At 40.5% G+C, this 25,808-nt stretch overlaps 4 protein-coding genes across 7 annotated transcripts; 1 reads left to right on the plus strand and 3 right to left on the minus strand.

Moving 5' to 3' along the window:
• Nucleotides 1–74: 74 nt before the first annotated feature.
• Nucleotides 75–6,363, minus strand: xiap (X-linked inhibitor of apoptosis). 2 transcript variants are annotated; one of them, XM_030397362.1, is made up of 8 exons: nucleotides 6,215–6,363; nucleotides 3,723–4,014; nucleotides 3,058–3,625; nucleotides 2,868–2,967; nucleotides 2,693–2,771; nucleotides 1,356–1,395; nucleotides 1,073–1,255; nucleotides 75–939 (listed from the first exon to the last, which is right to left on the minus strand). In XM_030397362.1, the coding sequence occupies exons 2-8, from the start codon at nucleotides 3,960–3,962 to the stop codon at nucleotides 746–748; spliced, it is 1,404 nt and encodes a 467-aa protein (XP_030253222.1). In that variant the 5' UTR covers nucleotides 3,963–4,014; nucleotides 6,215–6,363; the 3' UTR covers nucleotides 75–745. The 2 variants fall into 2 exon arrangements, with proteins under 2 accessions (XP_030253222.1, XP_030253223.1); XM_030397363.1 differs by having other exon boundaries at nucleotides 6,220–6,362.
• A 1,192-nt stretch (nucleotides 6,364–7,555) lies between these two features.
• psmd10 (proteasome 26S subunit, non-ATPase 10) lies at nucleotides 7,556–10,924 on the minus strand. Its single transcript, XM_030396385.1, has 5 exons — nucleotides 10,663–10,924; nucleotides 10,481–10,579; nucleotides 10,007–10,153; nucleotides 8,313–8,479; nucleotides 7,556–8,158 (listed from the first exon to the last, which is right to left on the minus strand). Exons 1-5 carry the CDS (start codon nucleotides 10,774–10,776, stop codon nucleotides 8,005–8,007), a joined length of 681 nt encoding a protein of 226 aa, XP_030252245.1. The 5' UTR covers nucleotides 10,777–10,924; the 3' UTR covers nucleotides 7,556–8,004.
• A 185-nt stretch (nucleotides 10,925–11,109) lies between these two features.
• On the plus strand, nucleotides 11,110–13,030 carry nxt2 (nuclear transport factor 2-like export factor 2). The gene is made up of 4 exons (XM_030396386.1): nucleotides 11,110–11,281; nucleotides 11,459–11,545; nucleotides 11,977–12,121; nucleotides 12,645–13,030. The coding sequence occupies exons 1-4, from the start codon at nucleotides 11,267–11,269 to the stop codon at nucleotides 12,827–12,829; spliced, it is 432 nt and encodes a 143-aa protein (XP_030252246.1). The 5' UTR covers nucleotides 11,110–11,266; the 3' UTR covers nucleotides 12,830–13,030.
• acsl4a (acyl-CoA synthetase long chain family member 4a) lies at nucleotides 12,955–25,176 on the minus strand. Of its 3 annotated transcripts, none has more exons than XM_030396382.1 (15): nucleotides 25,029–25,176; nucleotides 22,527–22,986; nucleotides 22,262–22,439; nucleotides 22,053–22,162; nucleotides 20,432–20,570; nucleotides 20,181–20,331; nucleotides 19,670–19,793; nucleotides 19,443–19,514; nucleotides 17,178–17,317; nucleotides 16,916–17,088; nucleotides 16,742–16,816; nucleotides 16,411–16,599; nucleotides 16,107–16,221; nucleotides 14,482–14,639; nucleotides 12,955–14,282 (listed from the first exon to the last, which is right to left on the minus strand). In XM_030396382.1, the coding sequence occupies exons 2-15, from the start codon at nucleotides 22,881–22,883 to the stop codon at nucleotides 14,125–14,127; spliced, it is 2,139 nt and encodes a 712-aa protein (XP_030252242.1). In that variant the 5' UTR covers nucleotides 22,884–22,986; nucleotides 25,029–25,176; the 3' UTR covers nucleotides 12,955–14,124. The 3 variants fall into 3 exon arrangements, with proteins under 3 accessions (XP_030252242.1, XP_030252244.1, XP_030252243.1); XM_030396384.1 differs by having other exon boundaries at nucleotides 24,996–25,121; XM_030396383.1 differs by having other exon boundaries at nucleotides 24,965–25,078.
• Nucleotides 25,177–25,808: the final 632 nt, after the last annotated feature.

Here is a 25,808-nt window from a genome sequence, read left to right on the forward strand (position 1 = left end):
TCGAAAACTCTAAATCCAACATTTTTTATAAAAAGTCTAAATGTAGCAGTAATCAAAGAGAAACACGTTTCAAGTCGAGTTATTAAAATTTTATTCCCTCTTGAAGACACACAGACAGATTGCATGATGGAATGGTAAACTAATTTCAAATCACACTCATTAATTGCAGGCCCTATCCTAGAATCGATTTTTGTCAGTTGTAAAGCAAACTCTTAATGGATTTACTGAACGACCTTTATACATTTCTATACAGAGCAGCCACCATCGAGAAAATCAAGTCTTAATCTTTCAGTACACAGGACAAAACAGGAAAGAGGGAAAGATAAGTGTATCACACTGACTGATATTACACCTCATGAAATAAACGGTGGTAAATGTCCAAAATAAAACAACAAAAAAAGACACAAGTATTAAAACTAGAGAAAGGCACCTCTGGCACAAAATAGTGTTGCAAAAATTGGGTATATCCTTTACTGTGTATTTACAGGTTTCAGACCTCATTAATGAGAATCAAGAAAATCAACACCAGTTATTAATATTGTCGCATGTCAGTTTCAACAGCTATTTACCATCTCAGGGATTGTGAAAATATTCTTTCATTCTCATACGCATATAAACAACACAGTCCTCCTAGACTATATATATTATATATATTTTACAGGCTATCTACATTTAATATTAAAATAAAATATTAGAAAGATTGTGAGAAAGTAGCATTGGCATTTGGCATGTTTCTGTGATTCCCTTATGCGATATAGGTCTTGATCTTCTGTGTTATGGATGCACAGCAGATTGGACACTTGGGGAGTGACAGTGAACACTCCTTACAAGAGACCAGATGACCACACGGAATGAAGACCATGCAAATATCTCTGTCCATACATATTTTGCACTGTTTCTCCCTCTGCAGCTTCCGTAGTTTCTCCATTGGGTCCTCGTCTAGAAGAAAAAGTAATAAAAAACACGAGTTAGCTCACATTTAAATCACAGCTGCCCAAGCTCTGTTTTGTGTAATCAACATTGGTGTGTGTTTATGCCATGCGCCTGGTTCAGTGTACAGGAGGAACAGTACCTTGTTCCGGTGATTCAGCTGCATCACTCAGTGGTGTGTTGTTAAGACAATCCTCCATAAGTGCTTCCAGGCTGGAGTAGCCAGAGCCCGTCCTACTGATTTTCTCCAGGGTGGTCCTTTCTACCACACTGGGATCCAGACCCATTTCTATGGCCTTCTGAGCCATGGCAGACCGCAGCACCTCTGTACACAAAGAGAAAACATTAGTGTACACAAGCACATTTTAAATGATTGTTAAATGCTCAAAAAGTGGTAGTCAAATATAAAAAATATAAATGTTTACCATTCCTGTCTCCTGAAAATCCATTCTGATGACTTGCAGCCTGGAAAGAAAAAGGGTCATGGTTACTTTCAGAATAACTAAAATTAAAAAAGAGCCCGAGTAACCAAATGTGTTTTTGACATTTTCCGATGACTGACTTTCCTGCATCAAGACGTTATTTTACAACATAGAATTGCAAATACATTTTTTACCTCACCCCTATTCAATTGTTGGTCTGGTTTGACATTGAGCATTTTCTGCAAACCATTCCCATGAAATAAGATCTATTTGTAAAGAGGACATTCCAAAACCTAAAAAGCATGAAAGCATGTTTGGAAATACAGCGCAATCTGTCTATTCTGAGTTAAGCTTTAGTGGCAGGTGATTACAAAATTTTGAACCACGGTGCATGTTGTAAAGTTTATAACAAACAGTTCAGTAATAAGTATCATAATTTATTTTATCATTTGTCCAACTGAATACTAAAATCCTGTATGTACATCAGTTCTGTTTAACACCAGATTCCACCCAAGTCCTACTTAAAACACTTTTTACAGTACATGCCCATATGTAAACAGAGTTATTTGTTGCTATAATTGGTTCTCCTGCCTACAAAGAGATCTGCTCCTAAAGTGATTTCAGTATTAGAGATGAGGGACAAAATCAGCTTCAGCTCTCCAATGGACAGTGTTTGCTGAAGGACAGTAGCACGAAGAGGGAATTTTGTGCTAAGATCATATCGAGGAGGTATCTACAGGGCTTGAGTTGTTTAGACTGATGAAGCCTCATAAAAGTTTTGGTTGAACCGAAATCATTTAAACAAACAATGAGGACAAAAGCCACTTTTCAACAATGTTTTAAAATTACAAATGGTCGGACAGACTTGTGAATGTATCCTATAAATGGCTGGTGGATATAAATCAGACTGAACATGTGTACATGCACAGAAGGAACCGGGCCATGCAGAGAAACTGGATAGATATTTTCTAGTCGGGTATATTCTAAGATTTTTCTTTCTGTGTATGTGTCCAAATACTCACCTGTGAAAATTGAGTTGATTGAAATATTTCCTACACAACGTAGTACCACTATGAGTAACAAGGTTTCCTTTTATCCAAACACACTGCTGTCACAGCAACAATCTTTCTGTCCTGGGGCGCACATGTGCAACACGTGGTTATAAAATAAATTAAGCTTATCGTTGGTCAGGAAATCAAGTATTCACTGGGTTTTATGACACAGTTATTTTGATTAAAGAAATCTGGTTTCTAGTTTACATGAGGTTTATAAAATCAGATTAGTAAGTCAACAACAACAACTCAGATACTTAAGTGCATGTAAAAACACTGAGTGCTTACCGCTCTGTTTCGTCGTGGTTCTTGTAGCTGGATGTTGTTGACAAATTCTTGTCCTTTTTCTGACAACAGGAAGCTGCATCTGATTTAAAAAACAAACAAACAAAGCATGTAATTGTATTAAAACAAAAACAAATGGCACAAGAAGAGAGAACACATCAAGGTTGTTTGTTCTTACCCAGGGTAGTGTTTGGCATGTTCTTCCCAAGGGTCTTCCTCAGGCTGCCAGCCTTTCAAACCTCCACCACAGCGGAAACACAACACCATGTCTCCAGTCCCTGTGAGGACACACACAATTTAATATCGCACAAATATTGCCTTAGTTTTGAAATGTTGCTTGTGCTTTCTGTAGTCCATCAGTGCTCTACCTGTGCTGTAGAAGCCAGCTCTGGCAAGCCTCTCTGGGTCTATAGGGTGCTGCACACCTGCAAAGCTACCAAGCCTCTCCTCAAATCTCCCCCTTGAGACTCGGGTGCTTGCATTTTGACTGGCGCTGCGCTCCTCCTCCTCTATACCACCCTGGAATGGGATGTTTCCCACATCGTGCCCAAGGATGAAGAAGCAGTAGGGATAATGTTTGCTGTGTTCTCCCCATGCAGTGTCCCCTGCTTCCCAGTCGCCCAACATGCCACCACAGCAGAAACACTTCACCCGGTCGCTCTCCATTATGTAGAAGAGGCCAGCCTGGGCCAAATCTCTGGGACTGACAGGAGCACTAGAGGGCCAGGAGGAGAAGGTCTGTAGCCTGGCCTCCTCCCTCCTCATATGAGGGGCCACTGGGTAAGTGGACTCATCAACAACCTCTCCTGTTCTCAAACGATATTGCATGTCCTCTACTTCCTCATTGTAGGTTGAACCATTATTTAGTGTAGTATCATAAAGCGGGTTACAACCGGTGCGGTGGGTGCAGCTGAGAAATCTGCATGTTGGGGACACCTGTAAAAGCAGCAGAAAGTATGATTTTTCGATTAAGAAAAAATGAAAACAATATATGCAATCATGTCTGTTTTCCCATTTCTTCTATTATGATTACCTCCTTATGCCGCTCTGCAGGTGTGTCTCCCCTGCACCAGTTTTCCACCGTCTTCTGGCAGCTGAAACAGCGGACCTGATCAGCATGGCCAGTAAAGTAGAAGCCGGCCCGGGCCAATCTTTCTGGGGACACCTGCTGGGCCAGGCTGGAGCCACGGAATGAGTCCAGGCGACTGTTCATCAGGGAAAAATCCTCTGAGTGATCTGTCTCCAAATTGTCGTCTTGTCTGAGATCACACATGATAGAACCAGGCAGGAAACTGCTGAGTGGACTAAGTTGAGGGACAGAATATCTGCAGATAAAAGAGAAAGAAAACTAAAATTACCACTTTGCTGTTGTACGGATCCTAGCGCAACTCAAGTTGCATTTTACATCGATCTCTATCCACACAAATATGATATATGTCATATAGACTTTGATAGAAATTAATAAAAAAGGTAGTATGTGTACTACCTGGCTAAATGGACAGTATCACTATACTGATGTGCACAATTCTAGTGAATAACTTTCAGTGAGAAACAAGCTTTACAAGATATGACGTTGAATTATGACCATAAGAGTATCTTTGCAGAACATAATGGTCTCACAGGGAAGTTGGTCTCCTAGATATAAAATTATATCACTTCATCATTTTATCCTAACAGGCATTTGTGTGTAATGTTGTCAAAGTCTTGAGTTTTGACGTGTTTTGTAAAGTCAAAGTGGCCTTTGACCACAGAAATCCATAAGTTCAAGTTGATATTAGTTCCAAATTTGAAGAACTTTACTCCAGGCATTGTTGAGATATAGCATTCACATGAATGCACAGACAGACTGAAAGACAAATATTGTGGAGAGAAAGATATCGGCCTAATGCCTACAACTGTGTTGTAGCTGTGTTTACACTGTGAAGCTAATTTTCTATAGACAGTCAAATAATATCAGAGAAATCACTTTTTGGTACAATGATGAGCATCTAACTTCAGAAAAAAGTGAACAACCTATCTGGAGGCCAGCAATACAATGTATGTCAAATCAGAAATCTGAATGGAAAGCTGCTCTGCACATGTTAAATGGTTGCTGTGCCTTTAAGAGGAGCAGCATGTATTCACATGGAGTTATTGGATATTCCATGTGAGGGATGGGCACTGGAGAGGCAGGATTGTACAGGGCACTGCTAAACACTAGTATTGTAAAGGGTGCCGCCTAGGAACAGACACAAGGCCATAAGACAATAATACTTTCTCAATAAGGATAGTACAGCACAATAAGCCATACACTGACAATAAAACATGTCTCATATGATAAGTAGAATGTACAAATAGAGAGATAAGCTGTATAGGTGTGGAATTACATTTTAGGAAGTAAAGGTACACGGTGTCTATGTTGCAACACGTCATGAGAGCAGCATACCACACACCCACTCATATTTTCCCAGAGGGTGGAACTTTATTGTTCACGGTTTCATCACTGGGAGGTTTTTCTTTATTTGAGACTTCATGTTTACATTTTTTAACTGCATAAGGTACTGAATGTATGACATAAACAGAGTCAATCCCAGCATAGGTGCAGCAAAGGAAATGAGTGCTGGTTTCCCCAACAACTGTCAATTGGAGGCTACAACTCAAGTAGAAATAAACTTAAAAAACAAACTTAATTCAACTTAAGCTTTGAAAAGTATCACGTATTAATATAAAAGACGTGCTGTTACTACAGCAAGTAAGCGTTAGTTACGCAACTTGTCATTAATCAACTGCTATCTCTAAAGACGTATGTTTACTTTATTGAGGGGAGCAGCTTGTGATCTTTGAACTGCGTTGCTTGTCGACGTTCATTCAAGAAACCAATAACCAGATCGAAGTCGAAGTTCAGACATAACGTTGCGTTATAGATACAGTCACAGAGGCTAACGTTTCAGACATTTTTAAAGACCCTCGCTGCATCTGACGGGATTGCAATCGGGTGTATATGGCGTCAGAGGCTTTAAACCATGTGAGAGCAAGTCATACCTCAAGACATCCACACACCATCACGTATACCATTAACGTTAGTAAGACTGAACGACTTATCCTGCAAACTCCAGAAAGATCATGAACGTTCGAGTTAAACAATGGCGACACAACGGCCCCACAGTTCAGGGCAGGTAAACACCGATAATATAAAAACTGGCTGCTGCTCACGTTTGACAGCTGACACCGCGCTAACCAGACACACACACACACACACACACACACACACACACACACACTGCATTAGCTTACTGTTCAGACGAACGAAGCAAAATGAGCTACTAGTACACCCGTCAGTAAGACATGGAAATAGTTGGTTTGAACTTTTAGCAGTGCTCTTGAAACTATAAACTAGGTAAACGTTAGTTAACGGGTGTAATCTAACGCTAGCTATAAACATTAGCTAGCTAACTTAAGTTAGCTTAGCTATTCTACCTAACGTTAGAAAGGTCGAAAAGTTATTTCATGAACTATAGTTGCAAAACAATAATTGACGTCTAATACCTTACAGCCAGCTCGTCGGTCTCAAATTTCGGGTAGTCTTTGGTGTGAACACCGCCTACAGCGGAGTCCAATAATTGAAGAGGGCTGTTTTATTTGAAGCGACCTCACTTTGAGGAAGTGAAAGCAACGAGGTGTTGCGCGCACCCCCTCCTGCGCATCCCAGCTGACCACTCATGTGACGTCAGGAACCTTCGGAAGAAATTTGCGGCAACTAGCTGGGGGTTTGCCGAGTAAAATACGGGTGGGCGATACTGCAAATTTTGGTATCGATCCGATGCCAAGTAAGTACAGGGCCAGTATAGCCGATACCAATGCCGGTGATCAATGAATGATTTTGTACTTTTGCCTTTAATTAGTTGACTATGATTATGATAACGATAAAACACAGGACAAAGATTTTAACCAAATAAGAAAATTATATTTAACATAACTAAATCTATAACCTATCTGCACGTAGCCTAAATAGGAATACTAATGTTCCTTAAACAGATACACAAAAGGGTTATTATATTCTTGAGGTAGGCTATATATCTAAATATAAGTACATATTTTTGAGTTCCAGTTACAGTGAACCTGAGTGAGCGGAGTGAAAGAGCTGAAGAGGAGCACTGTGCTTAAGGACTAAGAGAGACACTGCGCTTACACAAACTCTGTGAAGAAATACAAGTGATTTGCTGAATTTATAGAAGAGAAACTACAACAAAAATATTGATCTCATCACGCTATCGATCCCATACCAATACTTACCTTGGTATCGATACTATCAATATTTGGATCAATCCGCCCACCCCTAGAGTAAACCCCAAATTCAACCACAACACAATATCTTGGCGTTAGTTGTTCATGTTGGGGAGTAGTATACATCACCTAACCTACATCCAGTCCCTACAGAACAAGCCACAGAAGTCTGTCAGAATGATAAAGCCAAATCCAGGCCTTTGCCAATTTAGACAGAAGAGACCATCTCAATGAATAACTAAATAAAAAGTATTCTCTATTCTCTTGGATGGGATGGCCGATGTTTCCTATGACAAAATGGTATCGTTTGTTGTTGGCTTTGTCCATGAGATAGAAATCAAGAAGCAATTTTACAGCTTTGTGACTTGATGGGAACCACAGATAAAGAATCAGAAATGGCATGTATTGACAAAAATGGGTTAAAAATTGAAAACATCAGCTGCTTCCTGCTCCCATTCAGCCCTGTATTAAAAAAGACACACTATCCACTGTGGAAAGATATTCAGAAAACCCCACGTACAGAACTTGGAACAGAGCTACTGGGTCAGGCTGTGAATAAAACAACAAATACAGACTAAACATAAACAGACACAGAGTCCAGTGTGTGGAGAGAAACCATTGCTTTAATCACTGAAGGTAGCAACAGGTCAAAAGCTAGACAGCAAACAACACTTTCTGGATCCAATTCTTGCATGTACAACAAATAAATCCATCCAAAACATACTTTATCAACAGGCTGTATGCTGATCTTTATTAAGTCATTTTAGCATCTTCATTGAAACTTCATAGAAAAGAGGCTGCAGTGTAGGATCGACTGAGCTTAGTGCAGAGTGTTTTTGGTCAGACGTCTAAGGTCTGAGCAGTTTCACTGCCCCATCTGAGGAACAGGATGCAGTACAGTCCAACTTTCCTCCCTGCCACCATCTCATCCTCCACCTGCTACACATCTGAATGTGACACACCATGCCTCTCAGGAAGAACTGACTAGGATGAGAATTCTCATTATGTAACTCATTATTAGTGGAGATTTGAGTAGAAACTCTGCAAATGCATCATCCCTCCACAATCCGCTGGAGTAAATTGCTCAAGCCACCCTTGGCTAACTGGAGGGGGGTCTTCTCTTCCTTGTTCTCAATGTAGATGCTGGCCCCATGTTCCACCAGCAACTTGGCTGCCTCTACACGCTCCTCGTCGCATGCCAGGTGGCTGGTGGGGAAAAGAAATGCAGACAGAAAAAGGCAGGTGAAAAAACAGGTTTTCAATTCAGGTGAACTGACCTTTTTGTGTTTGTGTTTAGTGTACTATATGTTTGTGTCAGCAGCCAAACTGTTTTATCAGACAAGTACTTATTCACACATACAGTGCTGTGTTGCCCTGCGAGTCCTGGATGTTGGTTGAGGCACTCTGTTTGAGAAGCAGCTGGATGAGGCGGTAGTTTCCCTTGGCAGATGCTCTGTGGAGGGGAGTGGATTCCAACTTGTCAGTGGCATTGGGGTCTGCTCCATTTTCCAACAACATCAGGGCAATCTGTGAAGAGGGAAGGGCAGGTTAGTCACACATCATTGACAAGTAATTCACTTTTAATCTGATCACTTCCCTATTACGGAAAATACATGTTTTCAGATCCTGTCCTGCTGGTTTCGGAGAGGAAGACAGTTTACACATGTATTTCCATGTAATGTTGCTCAAATTAGCCTACAATTGATACAACTGCCTAACGTTTGTGAGTTTCTGCATGTTGTTGACAGCAAAGTAATTTTCTGTGTTCCAATTCCAAATATTTATCAAATAACAGCAAGGGCAAATTCCAATGACTAATCGTTGTTTCTATCTTGTACTTGTGTGCTAGGTGTATGAAACTAAACATCTAATTGTTAATGTTAGTATGTAATTTTGGTTATCATGTATGCCAGCACTACTTCCCTACCAACTGATTATATATTAAATACACAAATACCTTTAGATTTCATGATCTTTTAAACTCTTCTCACACCACCATAAGCAAGTTATGATGTAATAACTTCAGTCTGGCAATGGCAAGATTGTATTCTGTTTGGCTTTTTAACTTATAGCATATCACACACCAGATGAATGGGAGGGGATGGTGTCAATGGGTAGTTCCTGATAAAGTAGCCTTTGGTTAAGAACTGATAAGGCTACTTCTATGCTACAACAGAATAAAGTGATGTTGTTCTCAAATATTAACTGCACTATCCAACTAAACTATTAAAACAAAGGTTTGGAGCGCAAGGGGCGTAAGTGACATTTTCAGAATTTTACAGGAGAGCTAAAACAAACTTTTCATTGATTGTAACGATTTGGTTAAAAACACGAATTCTTTAGTGCGCTAAAGGCGTAAATGCACTTGACCTGCACTTACGCCTTTTGTGCGCCAAGCTCAGTGCACTTACACCTATTTCGCTCCAAACTCAGTTGAAGTTTTTCACTTACGCCTTTTGGTTTTCAGCCTTTATTTCAAAAAGTAACTATTTTTGGGACCATTTTTTAAAACTATTTTATAGAGCTCATCAAGACCTTTAAAATTATGTATAAAACTTATTTTCGCCCCAAGATGTCACTTACGCCACTTGTGCTCTAAACCCTCGAAAAGTACATATTGCAAAATATTATATCATAGAGTGTACTGTACATGTACATACCAGGGCCATTAACCAACCATCACTTTCATAATCAATAAATATGACGATTATTTTCTGGATGGAAAGTTTGGCTGTTACATCATCAGAATACAGTTCTGCCCATCAGAGCTCCTAAAGCCCAAGTTAATGTCATTAACAGTCTTGCTTTGTCTGAATGACAGTCCAAACACTAATATAAATCTAATATTAAGATAGGACAAACTAAAGTAGCAAATGTCATCAACAAAATGTTTGTAGTTGTTTTTACAAGTACATAGATCTAAATATTGGAAATAAAAAATGACTGTAAATAAAATACATTTTTGGCAGCATGTATGGAATTACTTGAATTACAGAAAACACAAAACAAAATGATGTGTGTGGCATCGTGCATATAAAAACTGTCAAACCGTACCTCATATCTGTCTTTAGAGGCTGCATAGTGCAGAGGGGTGCATCCATTTTGATTGACTGAATTCAGCTGAGCTCCTTTGGATATAAGAGCTCTCACTATGTCTTCTCTGCCAGCTGACGCTGCAATGTGAAGAGGGGTCCACGAAGCCTGTGAAGTAACACATCGTTTGTAATTATTCATACATAACAAAAACAAGGCGAACTGAATGACTTTGCCATCAGAAATAGCCCTACTATGTCCAGCTGTAACTGCAAATATTCAATTTCAGTTCCCTGGTTGCAAGGGGTGAAACAGTTTCAGAAGTATTAACTGATTAACTTCTGTGCCACAGTTTTGCTTGTTTCTGTGGTTGTTGTAGTATTACATTAGAAGATACACCGTTCTATTATCAAATGTCACCCCATTCACCAGCTAGAGGATAAACATGCTGCATGACGTCTCCTACTGCATAAAAGCCAGTAACGTTAGACCTACATCATCTTGCAGATTCACTTCAACTCCCAGGTCAAGCAGAAACTCCACAATGTTGGTGTGGCCAGCAGAACAAGCCCAATGCAGGGCGGTTCTATGGTCCTAGAATCACAGAGAGTCGAGAGTAAAAAAGGTGGAAAACATGACGACGCATTTTTCCTTCTTCTTAAAACGTGCTTTCTTACCTGGTCCGTTTTGCATGCAAGCGATTTATCTGTCAGGATGCACTGTTTTAATTTATCAAACTGCCCCGTGTAGGCAAAGTTGCAGACCTCCACATTAGATACAGTGCCCTCCATTGTTAAATATACTTTAAATGCCAAACTGAAAGTATAGTAGCCTAGTAAGAGACGTTATGTCTGAGAGATTTGGGTATCAATATATTGGATTTGAGGAGCAATGACTCAGGAAATTATGAACTCTACTTCCGCATGTGTCGTTTGTTTTCTCTTCAAAATAAAATACATCGCCTAGAATTAAGAGACTAAATTTCCACGATCTTTTATTATTCCATTAGTTATTATTTTATTTAAATTATAAAAAGAACACAGAATGTTGAAAGTGATTCAACAGAATGAAACCAGGCAATATTTGTCCTTTATTGCATTTTACGACATTATTTTGGCAGGCTGTCTTGGTTGCCCGGGGGACGTACTTTCTATAGCAAAATGGCCGTGTTGGCTGCTAAATGAACTAGAAATAGAAAAGCAACTTAAATTGATGCTTTTGAAGATATTCCAGTGTCTTTTTGACATAAGTGTTCATTAGCGTCTCGATTCAATTCATACTATGGCCACCACTCTCGTAAGTTTCAAACTTCCGCTTCAATTTCGATTAAATCAAGTAGCTAATGCTTAGCTTGCTAACTGCTAGCTATCATTACTTTCCAATGTGCGCCTAGCTAAACAGTCGTTGATAAAATGTACACTAGTTCCCTTTCATTCATATGAATAACCATTTAATAAACGATTGTCCCGCTAGGATTTCCGGACGCATGTCGACCAGTCATGTAGGTATTCAGAAGAGTTTGTAAACATCTATTACGACTGCATGGATAAGAAAAGGAGGGTGAGTGAATGTCTTGTTTTGCTCTATGAAACAACTGCTACTTCAGTTCTGTGTGATGATTTGTATGAGCACATTAAAGCGTGACCGATATATCGGCATGGACAATTGTAAAGTCAGATATATCGGTGTTAATTGCCGAAGATATGTGTGAGGTAACTCGCAGCGTCTCATTTCTTAGTTTGCTCACTAGGGAGCAGTCAACACTTCGTTTTTAACTGTAACTTACAGTCCCATTCGACATTAAAATAAGGGATCCCAACCTAAAACGTTCTGTCAGTTGATATTGTTGATTTTTAAAAAAATGTCTTCTCAAAGATGAATAACAGTATTGGCCATGCTGTAGAGCACACTGGTATATTCTGTTTATTGTCCATGCCATTGTTGCTTGTACTGTTCTTAACAATCATAATGTACTGGTTTATATGTCTCAGAACTTGACCCGGCTCTACCTGGACAAGGCGACCCTGGTGTGGAATGGGAATGCTGTGTCAGGACAGGATGCTCTGGCTGAGTTTTTTGAGTCGCTGCCTTCGAGCGAGTTCCAAGTACACACGCTGGACTGTCAGCCAGTTCATGGTTAGTGGGGATGCTTGATGTGGACAATCAATACCAATATATATACCTGCTTCTCAAGGGTAATACCAGTGACGTAACTGATAACATCACATTTCTGTATTTTATAAAGAAGTTCTTAAGCTGTACTTTATGCACACCTGAGGGTTAAAAAAAACACTTTAAGATGTAGTGAGCTTTGTGAGATTTAATATTTTGTAGCTTTAATAAGATTTGCTAAATCTTATTCTCTCCTCTCTGAACCTTTGCAGAATTTATATTAAAAGTTTCAATTGTGTCTTCTTCCTCTGAAAATTGTACACAGGTGACGACATGTACGGCTCTCTGATAAAGTCATAATATAAATCTCACATAATCAGCATGTGCATCCCTGATCAAAATGCATCCAAGTGCTATTGGTGATTTTCAGATGTGTAGCTAGAGTAAAATAAATTAGGGCATTACATGTCAAGCGTATCAAATTAAATTGAGGCCAAAAAAAGTGATGGCCCACTTATCCAGCATCAATATGCCCTTTCTTTCACAGAACAAGCAACCCAAGGCCAGACCACACTGCTCGTGGTGACTGGAGGGACAGTAAAGTTCGAAGGGAACAAACAGCGCTTCTTCAACCAGAACTTTCTCTTGACAGCTCAGGCTACACCCAACAATGACCAGCCTGTTTGGAAGATTGCAAGTGACTGTTTCCGATTTCAAGACTGGAATAGCTAGTGGCTTTCCTCATCTGCCTTCTAAAATGTATAAACACCCAACCGCCAAGATCTCGGAAGAATCTAAATGCTTTTTGTTTATTTCCATATTTTTTGTAATAAAAATCAAAATGTTATACACTTGAGTAAGAAAAGACTTTTATTCTCAAAATGTTGAACAAGGCATGTGCTCATAATGGAGTAATAAATACAAAGAGGATCACCAAACGACCAACTGTAAAGTGACTGTCAACGTCTGCGTTCTTGAAGTTTTAATGATGAAAAGCCATCAACACGACAACACCTTGAAAAATACAAAGACACTCCTATAATATTAAAATGAACTTCAGATAATCCTATGATACCAAATTGTACATTAACCTGTTAACTGAGGTAAAATACGCACAGTATTACAGTATGCCAGTTCTGACTAGCTAATGCTAATAAGCATTTTAGTAGTAAGTTAGTAGTTATGCATGCTTGCTCTTTAATAAATAAGGTGCCAACAAGAATTTTGACAGAAGTACTTTCTACATGGAGTCCACCGCTTGACAAATTCATATATTAAACATTTGCTTATCTTCCTGAGTCATTTATGTTTACACATTTTGGTCTTACTTTCTGAATAAATTGACACAAACACATAAATAAAAAGTCAGAAAAAAATAAGCGGACAAGCAGACATGATCATGATGTAACTTTTCTTTGTTTCCAAGATTGATGTCAGTGCATGGCAGGGTGGGGATATTTAGCCTGAACACCTCAAGTAAACTTCACATGGCGGTTTAGCCATTTTTTGTAACAAAAGCGTAAACTATTTTTGTTTTATCTAGATGCCACTTCTGCTTCACTACACACAAGTACTGCAGACTGAAGGCACAGTAAGAACAGTACTCCAACTTTACAAAAGAGCATAACAAGCCTCCGTGATGATTACAGTTGTTAATATTTTTCAAATGGAAGTAACAAAGCATCAGCAACATATGGAGGACAGCAGTACTTTTTAACAGCTACAAACTGAGCGGCAAAAGACTGAAGTGGATGGCAGTTGAGTGCTGTAATGGTTTCGGACCCTTATCGTGGAATAGGAGTTGCCTCTGAAGTGCACCTCTTTGACAATCAGAACTTCTACACACAAGAAAAGCAGCACACATGGATCAACAGCTACAACTATCTACAGCTTCAGCTTTTTTGTTCAAGACATCTTCATTTGGATGCCTGTTGTTCACAAACAGCATCAAAATCCATTGGGTACCGGGAAGATTATTTACAGATCAAAGCAGTGGTAATGGTGATAATTTGGACTCTTGGGAGAAGTTATTTGCCCCCATACATTCTCTCTATGTGGTGGAGATAGTGGTTCTTCAGCTCTTTCCTCTTCAGCTTGAATGCATCTGTGACAAGACCCGTCTCAGGGGTCCACGGCTCTGGGCTCAGGACCACCTTCACTGGTATCTCAAATCGCTGGAGTTTAACTGTATGGATGAAGTTAAGAGGAAGAGACAAACACAGGATAGTACAATTAATAATGTGTTCCTTTTCCACTAAAATATTAGTACATGCAGAAAGAACACATACAGGTGGACAAATGACAGAAGCATGTGTAAAGGTTAAGATAATTAGTATAGCCTTATCACAACATCATATAAAAACAAACAAATGATGGACTCTTACTGCTCGAAGCGACCTCCTTGATCTCCCTCAGAACCTCTCTTTCCATGTCAGGGTGAGTGCAGAGCTCCTCCCATGTTGCCACAATGCCTCTCTGTTTGGCCAGTTCTGTCAGCTTTTTCTGGTTGGGAACCACGAAGCTGATCACATAGTTCTGTTCACTGCAATGATCATATTAGAAACAAGGTTGGTCAAAAGTCTAAGAGAGGGTGAAAAGCCACTAGAAGAATTATATGTGAGCCCACTGTCAATACATTGAAAGTAGGGATGTCCCGATCAGGTTTTTTTCACCCCGATCCCAATCCAACTCCTTTAATATTTAGTATCTGCCCATAACGAGTCCCAATCCGATACTTATTTCCTGGATAATACAGCTTCATTAAGAAAAAAAAGTACCTGTATCCAAGCTGTTCATTAATAGTTGTTTTTATTTTGTTGAAACAAAGTATATACTTTCATATGGCTCGTTCTTATTCTGCATATGCTATTGCAACATTGGCCTACCACCTTCCTTGTGTTAGCAGGTGAGTCTGTGACGCTGCACTGTGACAGCAGACCCTCGTGTACAGCCAGCTGAATTGGGGGCGAGACGCAGTCCACGCTTGGTACCTCCATATCATCCATTGTTTTTTTCATATTCCTTACATTGTCACGTAAAATGACGGTGACGCGTTGCTTGTCTATTTCACACGCCTTCAGCATCTCCTCGATTGCCTGTTTTACATGCTATGCTGTATGAGGCCCATGAAACTAGTGTGCATACTGGCACATTGTAACTCGAAAGCGGAATCAATGTAATATAATGATAGGGCATACCGGGGATTCAAAAACTCCAGATGACAAAGAAACCCTGATCCTCTACCACAGAGTGAGCTGGTTATCAAGAGTGATTCATTTAATTACCTTCTCTGTAATATTTTTGGCCATGTCGCTGTGTCGAAGATATTTCTCTTTGCATTACAGGGTATTCCCAAGCGTTTGTTGCTTCAATGTCTTTGCCGGTATTGCTTGAGTGAACTCGTATTCTTTGAGAGTTTGTTTTTTTATGTGCCGTATCAAATGTGTAGTATTAAATGCAGCTCTTTTGTTACCCCCTCGCGAAACGGTCGTATTGAAGATGTTACATGTTGCGGTTGGACTACATTCGGCCACAAATTGTTCTCAGACGTAAAAATTAAAAAAAACGGGCTTGGGTCCACATTCAAAATTGCCGATCCCCCATCAGTGAAAAAATGCCCTAATCGCCCCGATCCAGATCCTGGGGACATGCCTAATTGAAAGCAACTGCGACCACATCTTTAGCATTACATCAGAGTAACCGCTAACTGCTATTAACCATAGCTGCCGTTAGCCAGTTAGCTCATTTAGCTGTGCGTGTAGTGGTCCAGATTAGGAGCGTGGCACACCAGGACGTTATTGCTGTTTACACTGCTCGCACAGGAATGTTGGAACGGAATGGGCTATTGCTAGCTGCTAAGCAAGCTAACTTCAGTAGACGTCTTTGTCACGTCAAAGCTGTTCTTTCTTCATTCTGTTGATAATTTAAGTAATTTTTTTGAATGTTTTCAACTTAACTTCCTACATATTACACCTTTAACTTTTCATATAAATTAGGATGACTAACTCACCTGTTTGCATATGCGCAGATGTTGTCTATGAGCGCGCAGTTTTTCAGAGCAGACTCGACCTTACCGAGAGACACATACTCCCCGGCCTGCAGTTTCACCAGGTCCTTCTTGCGGTCTGAATGAGAATATAAAAATGTGCTTACAACACAGTGCTATGCTATTGAGTTCAAACAGTTTGAGTGTCAGAATATACAGCCACACTGACACCAGATGAGCACTGTGAAATTAAGTATGAACAGAGTGCCTTTACAAACACATACCAATGGGCGTATAGTGATATTGCTTTAGGAACAAATATACACACCCACTATTTGTAGACAGCCATCTGGGTATATCTCTCCTACATCTCCGGTGCAGAACCATCTCTGCCCATTTTCATCAGCAAAAAAGTCCTGATTGTTGCTGTCATTCCTGTAGTAACCCATGGTGACATTTGGGCCACCAATCAGGATCTCCCCTCTTGGGTTTGGCTTGTCTTTGCTAGTGTAGCCACCTGACAAAATTGAAGAAGAATGAACAAGTTCAACCCTGTAATTAAGACTCGAAATACCACTTTGTGGTTACATGCCTCTGCTAACAGAGGCATACCAATCCTTTTCATTCTGCATTGTAAGAAGCATGTTTTATTGTCATACCTTCAGCCCAGTCCCGGAGTCTGATCTCACAGCATAGAAGAGGAGCTCCAACACGGCCAGTGCTGATGTCTGCAACTACACAATGAGAAAATGATCTTAATAACATAAAAACACTAAATAAAAATGTCAAGCATCACACCCTCTTCCTAGACTTCATTTTAAATATCTTCTTACCCTCTGTGATGGTGCCTGCTCCACAGGTTTCAGTGAGGCCATAGCCCTGGCCCACTGGACAACAGAAGCACACGTTCATAAATCTCTGAGTGGCTGCAGACAGAGGGGCTCCTCCAGACAACATCATCCTCACCCGTCCACCTAACAGCTTCTTGACTTTCCTGAACAACAGGCTACAAAGAAAGATTGCTGTGTGTAAGATTTGAAGATGTAACACAAGCACATTTATCTGGGGTCTGAAGGAGACATGGTGGTTTCTTACGCATTGCAGAGTGGTGCGTCATAGCCTCTCCTGATCTGCTCCAGTTTATAATTGTAGCCCAGTGTAAACAGCTTCTTCTGAATGAAACTCATTTCCTGAACTTTGCTCATCACGTTTTTGTTGATGCGGTCCATGATTTCCTTTTAAGGAGAAAACATTCATTGAAAGGATTAATTTAAACAACTGATGATGAGTAGGTTAAAAAAAGATTGCATGTAAGAGTGAGCAAACACAGAGAGGAGGAAGACCAGAGAGAAGGAGAATGAGAGTGCCCAGGAAGAGTAAACTTTGTTGATTTTTTTTAACCAGCTTTGTATAACTACAATTCTGGTAGTATGCCCACAAAAACCTACCAAAAAACGTGTAATCTGGCAGCTGTAAGGCTGTTCTATCAAATTCAGATTCTTGGACAGAGAGTGTAGTAAGATCTTGAATGAGGGGACATCTCACTAAACTTCGATTGAACTGTCTAAACTAGACTATGCTGATGACTATACACCAGGATTCTGTTACTACACTGCCTTTTTCTCACTTAAAATGTTTTCAAAAACATATTTTAGCAGATGTTTAGCTACAACGAAGAAAGATTGTGAACCGGAAGTCAGTAGGCTGAATTTGAACTGAACTGTGAAACACAGCAGTAATGATCCACTATGAACCATAATCCTGTTCATTGTCTGTTTTTCTCCACAAATGTTTCAGGAACATATTTTAGTGTTCCGTTTAAATGTAATACAATATTTTTTTTCCTGTTTCAATACCAACTCCAAGCCAAAATCAAGTACTGCCCAACTAACAGTATGTCACCTATCAGCAGTAGCGTTTATTGGTCCAGGCCAGCCAACCTTGAAGGAAGTTTGGGACCACCATCTTATGCCCAAAAAGTACATTTCAGCTCATGTAGGCCTATATGTCTAATATTATCAGTTCTTTTTCATTAGTAAATAATAGATTAAAAAATATACATTATTTGAAAAAAAAAGATGATATGCAGAACAGGAGTGGCGTTTATTTATATATCAAATATAACTACATCTTATTGTTAGAGTAGCAACAGTATTGTTTAGACTATATACACTCACGTGAAACAAATCTGATGTAAGGTGAATTAATTTTTTTCATCACGCAATACAACGTGCATGAAGAACACAAAGCAGTCAATATGAGTGGGCTAAGTATGTCGGAGCCTTCAATCATTCCTTCTGTCCTCCTCCCTCTGCAGAGGTGATTCACTGCCTGCAGGTATCCGACTGCTGCTAGAGGGAGGAGGGGCTGCAGCAGCAGTTAACAATCATTTCGCAAAATTTTTAGTTTGGGGCACAGAATGCTCACCATAGTATGTAGACTCCATACATATAGCCTTTTGTTTTGTCCCGTTTGTAACGCAGACTGAGCTGGCACCTTGTGCAGATGGAGCAGATTGAAATGTTGCCTTTCTACATGTTTATGCCCAATGCGCCAGTGTTTTGACATGTGCTTTACTCACAAAAGTTTTATTGCACTTGACATAGATAAGGCTGGGAGAGCAGAGGAGTCTGTCATAGATGACAGTCCATAAAGCATTAAAAAAAGTGTGTCTGAGCTTATTAAAACAGTGCTAACGTAAGTGTCTTTAATAATTAAGCAATGTTAGTAAGGAGGTAGAATGAGGTGAATAAAAATCATCGTCAAGAGTGTTGCTATCGATTTGTGGATCCTAGCAAGTCTCTTAAAATGACATAATGCATTTTGTCGATCATCCCCACTTTAGTTGGCTACACGCTTCTTGGTGAATTGCTGCAGATATGAGTACTGTTGCATAATTGGTCAATTCAATGTTAGCGTGACAAAACGTAGCAGCATACTCAAGAGATGTCAAAATGCATATTAGTTGGAAGGTTTGTTAGTACAGTACGACACAGTGCATTGTGGCTGTTTTAGGTCTTCCACCTTTTGAGCAAAAGGGAATACAAAAGTCCTTTTCTTCTAGTCATGTAGCACCAATTTCATAAATACTTATGCATTTTTCACTGCATAGAAAGCCCATTTTGATGCAAGGGCCATCTTTCCAGCAGTTTATTACTTTTCTTTTTCACGAAAGATCTTGAAATATAATCCAAGGATTAAAAGCAATTAGATAAAATTGCTTGTGTCAATTAAGACCTCACAAATAAAAATTTAAGTTGACCTAACAACTTTAAGGCCTTAAGACATTTCAAACATTCTTAAAAGGAACTGCAATACCCCTGTGAGAACAAAGTAGTGACAGAAAAGCATGAATCGTACCGGCACAGCTGCCATCAGGGTGGGTCTGAGCACAGAGCTGTCTCCTTTGCTTCCCTTCTTTATCTTAGTGGACTAAAGGGAACAAAATAAACAGGGAAGACAGCAATAATGATTAAGCTAATAGCAAACATGTGGTCAAACAGCAACCACACCCAGGTATGTTACAAAGACATATAGCAAACACAATGACAGACCCAACATAACCCGCTGTTGGTGCTGGGTATTACCTGGTCTGACAGTGTCTGAGGGGATGAGTAGCCAATCCGACAGCCATATGTGACACAGGAGATTTCAGCTGTCATTTCTAGAACATGAGCCAGGGGCAGATAGGCAATGTAAGTGTCGTCAGGCCTGTCAGAACACAGGGAGAGAAAGTAAAGGTTAGGGCCAGCAGCTAAATTTTTCTGTTCCTCTTTCCAGTTTATATACTAAGAATATCATTGTGTGGTTTCTCAGTTTTTGATACAGACAGCATGGGGACATCGACCTCATTACACCTCTAACTGGCTGATGTGTGTGTGTCTGGGTTATTCTAATCCTGAAAGCCTGTTCAAGCACACATTTATGTGGAAAATTCCAACGTTATCAATGTTGTTTTCATTGGACTAGACAAAGAACACTAAAGAAAAACATTCTCCAATGGGAGCTGTGAGGTTGGGGTGAGAGTGGTAAAAAGAAACCCTGCTGTGAATATTGTATACTTCTAAATCTTATACAATGACCAACGCTGAAACTCACCCGAGTCCAGGAATGCGTTCACACTGGCCCGTCATTCCTGCAATAAGGTTACTGTGGACGATCATGACTCCTTTGGGTCTGCCTGTAGAGCCACTGGTGTACATCACCACAGCCAGATCAGAGGGCTGTGGCTTAACAACAGCCCTCCCCACTGCAAGACAAAACAAACAGTTACGGTCTTCTACTGTATGTATGAGCTCTTTCACCACTGAATATGACAAAGAAGCAATGCGAGTCAGAGAAATACACACTATTCTCAGGCAGCGCGCCCAGCTCTTGTACGGCCTGCATGCTGTGGATGGAGAGCCCTGCTGGGTAGCCTTCTGTGCTCACTTTCTTCTGGTCCACGTAGATCACATGCTTCAGTTTCGGGATCTGTGGGAGCACATTCTGGACAGAGAAAGGACAAATCCGTTATCACAATCACATGATATCCTTTTACAAATAAGGATTTCAAGCCACATATTCGCTGACATAATCTTTTTAATGGGCAGAAGTTTGGAAGCTATTGGAAGACCGACAAAAATGTTTAAAGAAGTCAGGGAATCTAAAAGGTCAATTTGAGGCATTCTACCGAGGTGCAAAGATTTTATATCAAATCTATACACAGAACTCATAAAAAACTCCCCATTTCTCACAGCTTTGCCTTAACCTTTCTCCACATTTTGTTTTAGCCAAATTTCAAAACGGCTCGTCAAGCAAATGTGTTGAAAATAATTCCCATAATGAAGATTATCTTTCTATATAGGAAGGTACACCAGCTTAAAAAGCAACTATACAATAACAGCCTATAATGCTTTTCTCAACAGAAACTATGTTCATTGATTTATCCAGGCAGCTGCCAACAAGACACTTTATTTTTCGGTCTCTAATACCAACTATTATTGTCGGTGTAGTTCCAAACAATCATCTGATGATGATTAGCGCTACTCAGCCTCCGTCTGTGTGAAAGTTACAGGTGCGGAGAGAAGGGGACAATTTTGCCCACGGCTTGGATTCGCTTTCAGAGGCAAGCCTGCGTTCGAGTGAATGGAAAAGATGGAAATGCAGATCAGGGGTGTGACAATCCGATGTTGTTCACATCGGAAATGACCCACACCTCAACCCACAAAGCAACGTTACAGGAACAAAGAACAGTTATGTGGTAACTGGTAGTGTCTTTGGCAACTTATATGAGAAAAGAAATCTTTCAACTATATGTGGAAAAGCCTCATCAAGTCTGTCCTTCCCACTCTTCATCGCATTGCTGCACGAAAAACTGCATTTGTCTCCGGCAGCAGAGCCAGGCAGCTCCCGCAGGTGAATAGCGATGAATATGTGACGTAATTCAGAGTGAAAAACTTTAACTTGCTGGTCTTTATCTCCGTCCACTTTTGAGTTGTTGTAGTTAGTGTCTCTGGCAACTTGCATTAAAAAAGAATCCCTGCAACGGTCAACCGTCCTGACTGAGACTTAAGTGATCTTTCCCCGAGAAAACAGCATCCCTTACTGTGAGTGACAGAGTCAGACAGGGTCCTCTGTTTACTTATGGCGATAATGTAATTATGTAATTTAGAGCAAAGAACTTAATTTTGTCACTTTCCAGGATGCATGATGGGTCAGGATCTCAACCACAAAACATTATAACTGCATCCATATGATTATAAACAGTCGTAGGATATGTGTTTAGATTAACAAGTGGTAACACCTTGAAAGAAACCACAGAGATCTCAACGCCATGCTGTGTACCGTTATGCCTCTTTGAATAAATTTACATACTGGTGTGGCTTGACACCGCCACTGCTTGGTTCAGTGTGAACAAACAAAGGTGGACAAAAGGCCGAGCCTTTGCTGCGCCAATAATGCCCTTTGTGAAAAGGGCTACTGACTCACTTTCAGTTTTGTCTCAAGCAGTTCGACACTGGTAACTAGATGTGTAACTCCAGTCTCGTTCAGTCCAAATGCAATCGCCTCCTCTCCCAATGTTGCGTAAAATGTCACCACTGTAATGAAAACAAAGAACAAAAATAGCAGTTAACGCATTGTTAACACTTTCTAACATAACATTTTTTACTATACTCTACATGCTGTAATTTACTTACATGGGAAATTTCGCCTGAAGCATGCCTGGGCAGTGATCATCCACTCTGCTCTGGTCTCACAGAAGATTGCAATACTGCTTTTGGGCTGCTGCCCCAGAGCTGCCAGTCCACTGCCAAACTCGGTGGTTATAGTGTCAAGGTCATTGTAGGACATCCATCTATACTCTCCCAGGATCAGCTAGCAGGAGAAACAGTCAGTTAAAACATCAGACAATGTGTCCTCTAAACCATCACTCACAAAAAATATAGCAATAACAATCCTTACCTTTTTAAATACTTTACCGCTGGGTTGAACCTCATTCTCTTCGCTCAGTACATCTCGGGTGCCAAGACACTGTCCATCTCCAAAGCGCTGCACCGCATGCTGGAATAACTTATCAAGCGTGTCTTTGCCTGGGAAGTCCTCCCTGGCGAGGGAATCGAAGTGGTCAACAGAGCGATACGGTCCCTCTGCACGGCCTGAAGTGGAGCGTGCCTTTATCCGATTGGACAGAGCTTTTCTTTCCCCTGCACCTGTGATATAGTACCAGGGCAGGAAGGACAAGACGGAGTACAGCCATACCAGAAGGTGGATTGGAAAGAGGAGGATAGATTGGAGGGCCGAGTCTGACTGGAGACCCATAGTGGGAAGAAAATAGAACAGCAGCTGAGGTCCAACTAGTTTCGAAGGGTGTGCTGGTCCAAAAGATGTCCGAGTACAGTCCACTATTCCAAAAAGGTTACACCTGAGATTGGAATACAACAGAAAATAACATCAGATAAAAATTTATACAGCACATGTGAAAAAAAACTATGATAAATAAATGCAATTTACAGATCAAAAGTCAAAGAAAAAAAGCAGCCTGGACTCTGGACTGATTTTCACCCCAGACATCAGTCAGATGTTAACAGCTGCCTAGAAGAGGAAGTTGGTTGCCTGGTGGCACACTTCCCATAAAACAAAATAAAATAAAAAACAGAACGCAGACAGTGGTTTATCAAAATAAGTTGGCTACTAACTACAAGCTATAACCCCTCTCTAGCTGAATGATATTTAAAGCAATCCTTTTATACCGTCTGGCTGACTAAGGACTACACCCAAGTGCTCATGAGAGACTCACCTCCTTTACGCTCTGTACCAAACAGTTACTGTATGTCCATCTATCAAATTTATATTGCTCAATCATATGGGAGACCTTGTAGAAGAGTGTTTCTACAGTGCAAGTTCCCTCCCTTGTAAGGTATGAGCAACTGTCCGCCTTTAACCAATAAAAAGCAGGTTATCTGAGGGGTCATGCAAGGGGAAAATGTGTTAAGATGTGGCCCCCTCCGAACAGGCTGGCCTCTGTCCAATGACCACAGCCCAGTGAGTTTTGCTGAAGAGGATCGGGCAGCGGACAACCAATGACAATACTCTTGAAGCTCACCCCATGCGGGTGGCCAGTGAAAGGCCATTATAGGTCAAGCTCCGCTCGCTAGTAACCTCACAGTGGAAGGTGGATGTGATGGAGATGGAGATGATGGGGACTGACCAAACTACATGTTGCACTTGTGAAAATGTTAAGTTGTTGTGGCTAGTGGCTGTCGTGTGAGACCTACTTTGATGTCACAAAACAGATAAAAGATACGACCTTAACAACAATATTAGATAGAAAAGCCACCTCCTCTACAGGCGTATTAACAAAACCATGAACCCTATCAGCTATATTCCTAATCTATGATAAAATACAAACGTCAGCGATGTGGAAATGCATCCAAAAACGTCAGTGATTTACAAATTTAACAAATCCTCCCTATCCCCTCTTTACACATAGTGTGATTCACATCCCGATGAATCATACCTTGAATCTACGTCACACACGTCTGTTTTAAACATCTGGCTGTACTCCAGAAGGTAAATAAAGACTGTGGAGATGTTTGAAAGACGGAATTTTTGCCTTTGGGCACCGAAAGCCTTTCAGTTCACTGTAACAGTAGCGAGCTGGCACGCATACTTGTGAGATAACAAAGTAGCATGCGTGCACTTGTTCAGTAACTATGTCTTTTGAATGAGGGACTTGAATTAGCAGGCAATCTCAAATAACTTTATTTGCTGAGCATTACGGGAGACAAAACGGGCCCCTGCTGTGTCTGTATGCGAATGCAAATAACGTTGACCATCATATTTATAGCATGGTGTCAATGATAAAGCCGACATGACGTGTCGCACTTGATAACTAATCTTACATTGGGCCCAATTGTCCAAATTTCCTGTCATGCAGTTGTCACGTTTAACGGGTTATCTCTATGGCAACATAACGTGGCCATTTTGGGTCGATATTGCTATTTTAACCCGCGTTTTACGATTATATACCAAGGAGTACGCAAATTCAGTGAGACCAGGGAAGTCCCGGTCTTCAAAAACGTATTTTTAAAAAAGCTATATTTCACAGAAACACACAACATACGTATTTATCAGAGTTGACTATCAACGCAATAAGATGACGTGTGAGCTACATGAGCTTCGGCACACGGCGGTTATTTCACAATAGCACAGGAAGCGGGATGGCAGCGCAAATGATGACAAAAGCCGCCACACGCTGCTGCTACAGCTCATTGAGCAACCGGCGGCAAGCCCATTAACGTTAGCCGGCGAGGATGTAGCTAAGACCAATTCAACATAGCCAACACGAATTAACCCGAAATCAAATCTACAAACGGATAAAGGCTTTTTAATGAGATTACCGTAACCAGTGGCCAAGCTAGACAGTGATACCTTGCTTAACCGGCAGGCTTGAGGCGTTCTTACCGTCAGCAGTGTTGAAAACCCCGGCCGGTCGGTCGTTTGTGTATGTCTGTTTCTGAAATGACCGACAGTTACCTCTTCACAGACATAGAAAACCCGGAACTAATACGTCATCTGATTCCATATTTCTGGACCAATGAGCAGCCGGAGCGCAATTGGCCTTGGTTTTTTTCCTCTACGTCCGCCAGATGAGACATTTGCTTTTCCAGGAAGTAAACGCCGTCTCTGCCCTCAGATGTTCCTGACGTTGGAGGGTGTGTGTATGCGTTCCTTCGTGTTTGTACTGGTCACATATATGTTTGGAATACATTTGTGTATTTTATGTAAACATAGTGATAAGTAAGGACATAAAACTGCTGCAGATTACATCAAGAGTCCATTTGAAAACATAAAAAAACCCAAACAGCTATCTCCTTTTCCTTCAAAGCTGCTGAGAGGTTGTTTTAGTAAGATATCTCATTTAAATGTTACACCTCTGTTAACTTTAAATTCAAGTGTGCATGGTCAATGTATTAAGAAAATATATTATAAACATCCCATGTAGCCTAGACAATTAACGTGTTTAGTTCATAAAATCGTTGGCCCCATATATTCAGGTCGATGTTGCCATCGATGGTTGTGCAATAGGAGCATCTGGCTTTGAGGAAACCGGAAAAGAACTGGAGGTGAGAGTTGAGATTACAAAATAGTTCTGATTTATCACTGTAATACGAATATAATACGAATTGTCCTAAATAAGCACTTTTATAGCCATTTTTCCAGGAACATTGTCTATCTAATATA

This window comes from Sparus aurata, chromosome 18 (genome assembly GCF_900880675.1).
Source record: "Sparus aurata chromosome 18, fSpaAur1.1, whole genome shotgun sequence".
NCBI lineage: Eukaryota > Metazoa > Chordata > Actinopteri > Spariformes > Sparidae > Sparus > Sparus aurata.

Excerpts from the sequence above, each read along its gene's own strand:
- xiap (XM_030397362.1), bottom strand. The coding sequence starts at position 3,962 with ATGTGTGATCTCAGACAAGACGACAATTTGGAGACAGATCACTCAGAG. Across the intron at positions 1,396-2,692 it reads AACCACGACGAAACAGAGCG|GCTGCAAGTCATCAGAATGG; the intron begins GTAAGCACTCAG and ends TTTTCTTTCCAG. Across the intron at positions 940-1,072 it reads AGCTGAATCACCGGAACAAG|ACGAGGACCCAATGGAGAAA; the intron begins GTACTGTTCCTC and ends TTTTTCTTCTAG.
- psmd10 (XM_030396385.1), bottom strand. The coding sequence starts at position 10,776 with ATGGAGGGCACTGTATCTAATGTGGAGGTCTGCAACTTTGCCTACACG. Across the intron at positions 10,580-10,662 it reads TTGCATGCAAAACGGACCAG|GACCATAGAACCGCCCTGCA; the intron begins GTAAGAAAGCAC and ends CTGTGATTCTAG. Across the intron at positions 8,480-10,006 it reads CCTCTAAAGACAGATATGAG|ATTGCCCTGATGTTGTTGGA; the intron begins GTACGGTTTGAC and ends CCCTCTTCACAG.
- nxt2 (XM_030396386.1), top strand. Across the intron at positions 11,546-11,976 it reads GCATGGATAAGAAAAGGAGG|AACTTGACCCGGCTCTACCT; the intron begins GTGAGTGAATGT and ends TATATGTCTCAG. Across the intron at positions 12,122-12,644 it reads GGACTGTCAGCCAGTTCATG|AACAAGCAACCCAAGGCCAG; the intron begins GTTAGTGGGGAT and ends TTTCTTTCACAG.
- acsl4a (XM_030396382.1), bottom strand. The coding sequence starts at position 22,883 with ATGGGTCTCCAGTCAGACTCGGCCCTCCAATCTATCCTCCTCTTTCCA. Across the intron at positions 17,318-19,442 it reads CCCTGATGGCAGCTGTGCCG|GAAATCATGGACCGCATCAA; the intron begins GTACGATTCATG and ends TCTCCTTAAAAG. Across the intron at positions 16,222-16,410 it reads TGGCTGTCTACAAATAGTGG|ACCGCAAGAAGGACCTGGTG; the intron begins GTGTGTATATTT and ends ATTCTCATTCAG.